The sequence below is a fragment of the Periplaneta americana genome, chromosome 5 (genome assembly GCF_040183065.1).
Source record: "Periplaneta americana isolate PAMFEO1 chromosome 5, P.americana_PAMFEO1_priV1, whole genome shotgun sequence".
Lineage (NCBI taxonomy): Eukaryota > Metazoa > Arthropoda > Insecta > Blattodea > Blattidae > Periplaneta > Periplaneta americana.
Window position 1 is genome coordinate 189,435,980 of NC_091121.1, and position 8,829 is coordinate 189,444,808.

General features: G+C 35.7%; 1 protein-coding gene across 2 annotated transcripts in view; it reads left to right on the forward strand.

The window, feature by feature from the left end:
* Positions 1-7,501, forward strand: part of LOC138700354 (trypsin-1-like) — a 44,741-nt gene extending 37,240 nt beyond the window's left edge. Inside the window, exon 7 of one of the 2 annotated variants that reach the window (XM_069826925.1) lies at positions 7,210-7,499. In XM_069826925.1, coding sequence (XP_069683026.1) covers positions 7,210-7,356 — 147 coding nt within the window. In that variant the 3' untranslated portion in view covers positions 7,357-7,499. Of the gene's footprint in view, positions 1-7,209 lie in introns of both variants that reach the window. The other variant, XM_069826926.1, reaches the window with a different exon arrangement.
* The last annotated feature ends 1,328 nt before the right edge of the window (positions 7,502-8,829 follow it).

An 8,829-nucleotide genomic window follows, 5' to 3' on the forward strand; every position in this document is an offset into this window, starting at 1 on the left:
CGACGGTCGCGAGCAGACACGAGACACGGAGAGACAACATTGAATGACTGCTTGAAGTTCGTCGCGAGGAGACTGTCTACTGCCCGTGTCTCTCTTCCTGAACCGAGAGCTCCTTAGTGCTTATAACCACGCCTCTTACGTCTGCTCGGACCGGCACGGCAGTTGCAGCGTGCGGGCACGGTAGCTTATTGCATGTGCTGAAAACATTATCCTATGTTATTATGCCATTCCAGAGGTCTTCACTGTTTATAATACTAGAGGGACTAATCGCGATTACCAGTAGTAGTAGTAGGGTTTAAGAAGGGCACGTCAGCTACTATGGCTATTTGCGCCCTTATCTAAAATTCTTAATATAACAAAGACATAAATAATATAATAATCAGAGTGCTAAAAGAACTAGAAAGCGTTGTCATGATAAAACGAGGCACACATCACGATTACCACTATCACTATTAACTCTCATGGCGATTTCCTAAAATGTGTGTACATACTAGGTCACTCTTCGTTCAGTCTGGACAACTACTGAATTACCACAGAAGAGCGTTTCTTAAAGCACAGGGACATCATTTTATTTTTACTAACATTTCTAATATTAACCTGGCTATACCTTTTGATTAACGGTTGAGAACCGGAAACACCGTTTGCTACCCCCTTCCACGACTGGAGTTCGATGATACTGGCGTAAAATACAAACAAAAAACTTTACTAGATATAGGAGGGAAGAAAAGTAGTTCACCCATTTACATAAACTAGGAAATATCGCGATTTTGAGTTGGATAATTTTCATTAGGTTTTTGCTTAATCAAATTACGGTACTGTATTAACAATAAGTGTTTTTACTCACGAACTGAGCTATCCATTCGGACGTATTCATTATGCAGTGTATATTATACTGTCTACAGGACATTAGCGTACAATATAGAGAATGAAGTTAAATTGAAAAATAATCATAATATGGATATTCAAACACATTTTTGAAAATGGTGGCCGTTCATTTCGATACAGGCTTCAGTTCTTTTGTGCATATTATCGCATTGTAGACTATTGCACCTAATTCCAATTACCAGTTTTGTCCTTCGTACTAGTAACTCATTGAGTTGAGTTATTTTACGACGCTGTATCAACATCTAGGTTATTTAGCGTCTGAATGAAATGAAGGTTATAATGCCGGTGAAATGAATCCGGGGTCCAGCACTGAAAGTTACCCAGCATTTGCTCGTATTGGGTTGAGGGAAAACCTCGAAAAAAACCTCAACCAGGTAACTTCCCCGACAGGGATTCGAATCCGGGCCACCTGGTTTCGCGGCCAGACGCGCTGACCGTTATTTCACAGGTGAGGACTAGTAACTCATGTTGAAATAATTCTGTACCTACTCTATATAAGAGTACCTCACGTACTGTAAATTCAGTCTTCACTTCTGCCCAATCCGAAAACATAAAATTACTCAGACATGCTATCTACTGTCTGTCCATGTGGTTTTGTTGCAGGGTCATAGAAAGGGGGGAAAATCACGTGACAGTTAACTACTTAACAAGGCACTTTTATGTAAGTTATTTTAAACAGTTGTATAATATTACGTAGACGTCCAATTCCTAACAAAAATTAATGTTTTCAGAAAAGTGCTAAGACAATCCAGCCACTAGCCTTTACAGAGGAGCGAGCAGAAGTGGGTGATGTAAACCGGGATATGACGTAGGCAAACGGACAACAGTACCTGTGCGAGAATATGATTCAATATTGAAAGCTCTATCGGTACTGGAAAACGCGAACATATTTCTGGAACGTACTGTGCTCACTAACTCAGTACTACGAGTATTTGCTATGACCGTAAGGCGATTTTGACTGCATGCGCGGCCTTGGTTCTGTGTGGAGGACAGTTGGAAGTTTACTAGTAGAGGGAGTGGGAGTGAAGTACGTTCAAAAACTCAGGTTCAATAAAAATTGAAGTAAAATTAAAATGATGTCCCTGTATATTGCCGGGGTTCCTTGAGTACTTCATGATTTTAAATTTTTATTTATACTTAGTGGAGCCTATAAAAATATACAAAAGTTACGAAAATATAAATCAATAATAACGTGAAACATTATTATTATTATTATTATTATTATTATTATTATTATTATTATTATTACTGACCACTAAGTATTTGTTTCTATAATTCTCCTGTACTTGCATGAATATTGATATTTTTAGATCTTCTCCCTAGAAGGATAAAATTATTAGGTTTTATCTCAATTGTAATCTTCTTAATATTTAGATGAGGGTAATTATTTATCAGTTATTCATTTAATAATAATACTGTAGAAAAACTGATTTTATATTATGTGTCAACGAACTGTTAAACGCCAGGAATTGACATGTCTTAAATCATAGCCAGGAAGAGAAAGATGAGATAAGTAAGTGTAAGGAAGTCAGCTACCTAATGGGGTTTTAAATATCTCGTGCTCTAAAGCCTTTTAATAGACCAGAATTTCTCAAAATAGTAATGATTAAAATAGCTTAAATATCTTGTCCATAAGAAGTTTTTAATTTTGAAAAACTACGAATTTCTCAACCAAGTATCGAGAGAAGAATTTAGAAAATTCCTGGTTATATTCAAGAGGAAGGTTAAAAAAAGAAGCAAGAAAAATCGTATATTATTCATTGGCTCTTGATGACAGCAGTGACATTACTGATACAGCAAAGTTTGAGATTTTTATCCGCGGGATTGATCAAGATGTTAGTACAGGAACCACCACTGGTTGTAGTTTTCATGCCAAGTACTAGTGCTGCTTATGATTAGGTTTTCTCCGGAGCGGTTGTTTGCGCGCTTTCAATCGGAGACCTCCGGTTACCTCCGATTGATGCCGCGCAGGTTGTATATGTGCTGTGGCGCAGACATACACTTTCCGCTGAGCATTCCTTTAAACGGATCACGCAGTGATTCGAGTCCGCTGACGTCCGCGTATCTTTTAAAATAAGTTCTAATTTGTTGTTGTATATTCTCTCTTTTATATTAATCTCTCTCTCTTTCTTCGGCTCTTTTTTTTGTGTTGCTTAAAGTGCTACGTTAGCTGACAGATTTGTTTTTCCGTTTTGAAATTCATAGTATATATGGAAAGACGTATTAGTTTTATGTCATTGATCAAATTAATAACATTCAATCTAACTGCAAAACTAACGCAGAAGTAAAGCTTTTCAGTAGCTAATGTAAACATTTATACTTTAATTCTCCTAGAAACTCTCGTTTAATCGCAAACAGGGTTTGTCAATTATTATTCTAATCGGTTTAGTTTAACGTAAAATATATTAAGGGAGCTTCGGAATGGAACAAAAGAAACGTGGGCTATCAGTAGGTTAAAGTTTACTGTCCAACATAATTTATTCATATTCTTCACCGGACAGAATTGTGATCATTGTGTTAAAGGGCGTCAGTATTTGAACTGCCTCTTCTAAAACGCGCCACTCTTTCTCTGTAATAAAAATATAAGCGGATATCAACTTAAGAATATATGTAATTATATTATTACCACATGTTTCTTTAGTTTCATTCAGAAGTATTTTAATCCAAACAGTAAAATATAACTCAAGTTGTCTAAACAACAAAATATAACTCAAGTCGTTTTTTAAATATTTCATATGTTTTTATTGCCTCTAAAGTTAAGTTTTAGAGAAATTTCAAGACTTTCCTAGACTGTGAGCCTTTGGGAACAATAGCACTAAAACAATTTAAAAAGAAATCGTATCAAATGTTTTGCGTAGTTGTTTTCATCAAGTTCGCGATTGTGCGATCGCTTCAAATGGTCCAACAAATTCGAAGTTCCACCACCCTTAGAGTAAATTCGCCCACAAAATTTACAATGTGCGACTTCATTATTACATTCAACTAAATTAAAGAATTTCCATGCGACGGATATCCGATTTGGTGCCATTTCATTCCACTCACAACTACCGTCAGTCCGTACGCGCCTGTCGTCCTTGAGTTAACTGTCGCTTCGCTCCGAACCCCCGTAGTATCCCTCCGTATGTCCCCTGTTCCATCTACGGTTGTATCGGAGATTACCGGTGGAGAGCTTTATTCGTAATCTCCGATTCCTCCGCGGTAGTAGTCACTCCGATGAGCAGCACTGCCAAGTACCTTTCCTCCATCTCCTTACTTCATAGGCTGTCTGTCGCGTGTAATCACTGCAGCTCGAGTTTTGGTCACCGCTGCTCTAAACTAATCATATTTAAAAATCCGAGACGTGTTACTACATACTACTTCTAAATGTATCACCATCCTATCCTCAATTTAACAAAGGTGTATTCTTTAATCTTGGAAAAGTGAGGAATATTCTAATAAAATAAGTATTTTTCAATTCTACTTTATATCTATACTAATAATAAATCTGTAGCCGAAATTTTTCTGGTAATTTTCGATTTTCCAAAAATAATTGGTCCTAACATATATAATTAACCACCCTGAAACCGAAAATCGCTTTTTTTAATTTTTGTCTGTCTGTATGTCTGTTTGTTACCTTTTCATGCGATAATGACTGAACGTATTTAGATGAAAATTGAAATATAAATTAAGTTCGTTGTAACTTAGATTTTAGGCTATATGGCATTCAAAATACATTATTTAAAAGAGGGGTTATAAGGGGGCCTGAATTAAATAAATCGAAATATCTCGCTTATTATTGATTTTTGTGAAAAATGTTACATAACAAAAGTTTCTTAAACAATAATTTGCGATAAGTTTTATTCTTTGAAAAATTTTGATAGGACTGATATTTAATGAGATAAATGAGTTTAAAATTAAAATAACTGCCATCTAAGGTGGTGTATTGAAATAAAAAACAAATGACTTCGTCTATAAGGGGCCTTGGACACAACAATCGAAAGCTATGAAACAAACCTACAGACAATGTTTCTATGTTTGTATGAAGTAATATCGGAAGCTAAATTAACCGATTTGTATAATTAACTATTATTTCATCATTGGAAAGTGTAGTTTCTCTGGATGGACATAATGCTATAATGTTATTACAGTAACGTCTGAGTAAATCGAGGACAGGTAAGATTAAAATAGCTTCTTATGCACAGAAAACTTGATAGGCTATTCTGTATATTCATTTCCTGTATTTCTTAAAATAATCTTTATGAACATATTCATTTTTATCTCAGAGAATTAACGAACAACGAGAGTGCATTGATTTAGTATGCAGTACTAGTACGTTAGCTTAGCAATGCATTTTATAATTCAAATTTTAACTATGCTCAATTGAATCGTGTTAAAATACATAAAATATATATGCAATAAATGCAATGCAAAAAAATTGGGTAATGAGCCAAGCAGATTATGTTGCGCTGTTGTGAAAGTTGTTCCTCCTGAGATTCAAGAGCTCCCACAACAAATTAAAAACTTTCTAATTCGAGTACATCCGTTATCAACACACTTTTTATATAATATAATATAAACATAATAATAAATCTGTAGCCAAAATGTTTCTGTTAATTTTCGCTTTTCCAAAAATAGTTGGTAATAAGAATTAAGAAACATGTTAAAGGAATTGTCATTGCACCAAATGAGTGGTATCTGGATCAAAATGATCGCATTTTAATATTTAAAATACAATTTAAATGAAGTAACATATTAAACGATTTATCCTTCTATCAAACACGAATGTTCCCTGGATCAAATGTCCTATTTTAATTATATAATTACTTTATATTTATTTCCAACGGGTGCAGCGGAGCGCACGGGTACGGCTAGTTAATAATAAAATTCACAAAATACTTATATACATCATTTAAATTGTACCAACTGAAAATAAAAGCGTTTCGACAGTAGTAACGTCCATATTACCAGGACGAATAGAAGAAATAGTGTACGCACTCTGTGAGTTTACACGGATCTGCCGCAACGCGGCGCTGCTACCGCTATGATCGTGACTCGGAAGGAGTTCACAGTACTTGTTACGCTGAATGTAGTTCTTTTTAAAAGCAAATTTCTTCCATTTAACCCGGCTATTCGTAACTTAAGAAATACCTTTATTTGCCCTTATTTATAACTAATAGTCTTCTATCAGGTAATACTATTATGAACATTCGTAACAGAAAATACGATCTGAAACGTTGTGAAAGCAATTAAAATTTTGGTATTTAGATAATTAATTTTTTCTAACAAGCTGCGAATTCAGGGAGAGAAAACAAAACCTACAAAATCCACAAAATGTTAATATATAAAGAGTTGAATGATATTTTACGTGCCTATAAATTAATTAAATTACTGGCCATGATTAGTTGCCTGCTTCTAATTGTAGTATAACTTGAATAAGAATTTTAGCGAGAATATCACCTGGAGTAACGTTTCTGCTAGCGTAAATAGCAATTGGTTGAATCCAATCTTGCATAAGTGGCATAAACATAAATACTAATACATGATTTTCTAGTGTTTCTTTCGGTCATCAGTCGTGCAATCTCCGAAATCAACAAAGGGAATCAACAAATCAACACTTTAAGGGAATAATTATTAAATTGCATTTCTTCTCTGAGTTTGAACCCATCGAATATTATCACTCCGTAACGTTCATTTTCATATATTATATAATCAATTCGGTAAATTAGGGAAAATGTGGGGTACAGCTCCTGGTTGTAATTTTCAACGCACTCGCCGTATTTCTGTCTTATGACTTTTTACGTATAACAAATCAGTCTGATTTTACAATCATGTATTCGGAAAAATGCACGTCAGAAATACGGTTATTTACCGAAAGCTGCCTATTTTTCCACGGAATCGCCCTGGCCATTTCCCAAACTCATCTTTTTCTTTGAGAGATGAAGAGACATGTCTTGTTACACTATATTACTGTATTCCGATCTACAACCCGGAACAAAACAGTACGGCATTTTTGTAATTATTTTGTAAACCACCACACAATATTCTTTTGTCACTGTTTAATTCAAAACACAACAAATTGAATACATCTACATAACCCTCAACAACAAAGCATATTAACAACCTCTAGCAACTTTTACCATTAAACGCGCGAGAAATACTGTATATTTTCGAGGTGTCTGACTTCAGACAACCGATAGATCCTAGCGATCGAAGCGCTACTCGTTGTCAGGTCCGCCACCGACAATGGGAAAGCAAAGAAGTGCGTACACTGTTTCTTCTATTCGTCCTGATATTACTGACCATGTGTAGGATATATTAACTATAACCTTATTCTTCAATTCACAGGGTGATGATGGCGGCCCACTGTTTATTGATGGAAATGTAGTTGGGCTGGTATCTTGGTCGCGTTACTGTGCTAGACCAGAGTACCCAACAGTCTACACCAGAGTATCTGCTTACATTGATTGGATAAAACAGAAGACAGGAGTATAAGAAAGCTATTGCAGCTACTATCCAGCTTTACTCACTTAAAGGGCTTTACTTCACACCTTAATATGCAATGAATTCCATAGATATATATTTGTTTCATGTAGAGAATTATTTATCTGCATAAATCTGTGAAACCATTAAAAAAAATTATCTGAAAATTCTGGTGTTATTTTTATGATGTGGTTTGCAATCCTTTACAATATTGTCACAATATTGTAAGAGATATATTTTACTGAATTTACGAATTTCATAAATAAACCTTCAAAATATTTCAACAATATTGCACACTTCGACAAAAAAAATATAATTACAACGACAAATATATAATGTAAGAAGAGTAAATGAAAATACAATCTTTATTAATGATCCCAATAATTCATCGTGTTATCATCATACTTATGACATTTATTTAACTTATACCGCAAATGTTTGAGTCCACCCAGTGTTTTCTAAAAGTTAGCGCCACTGCTTTCAATATACAGGGTGTTTCAAAAATACGGGGCATAATTTCAGGTATGTATTTTCCACATGTAGACAATCAAAATAGTTCCTTACAACATGTGTCCGGAAATGCTTCATTTCCGAGTTATGGCCTTCACAACATTGAAATTCACCGGAACGTTTTTCTTTCCGCAGGTCGTTGTCATTACAGAAGATGTTCAAAATGTCCACCTCCTGCTTGAATACAGACCTCACATCGATGTCTCATTGACTGCTGCAAGAGCCACTGACAGAACGTAACTCGTGCAGGGTAATCTGCTGGTGACAGGGCCTGTACACGTTGCAAATGATAAGGATACAATTGATACTCTTTCAACAGTCTCCAGACAGTCGTATGAGGAACATTGACTTGCAACGCTACTCTTTGTGTGCTGATAGGAGGAGTCATGTTCACAGCCTCCAGAATCTCCTCCTGTACTTCTGGAGTTGTAGATCTTGGTCGTTCCCTTCCCAAACCAGGAGAGTTAAATTTTCCATACTCGCACAGACGGTAATGGAGACGTACAAATGTCTTCCGATCTGGACATTGTCGCTGTGGGTACCCCTCCTGGTACAAACGACGAGCCAGCGCAGCATTGCCGTCCGCCTTACCGTACATGAAGTGTATCTCTGCCAGCTCTTGATTTGAATACATGTCGCATAGTCTAACGCCTACACAACACTGAATGTAACCTTCGCCTCGGAATGAACTGTCAGAGTGCCCTCTTAATGTCTCCTTTGACGGCAACGACCTGCGGAAAGAAACACGTTCCGGTGAATTTCAATGTTGTGAAGGCTATAACTCGGAAATAAAGCATTTCCGGACACATGTTGTAATGAACTATTTTGATTGTCTACATGTGGGAAATACATACCTGAAATTATGCCCCGTATTTTTGAAACACCCTGTATAATGTAAGAAGAGTAAATGAAAATACAAACTTTATTGATGATCCCAAGAATTCATCGTGTTATCATCATACTTATGACATTTAT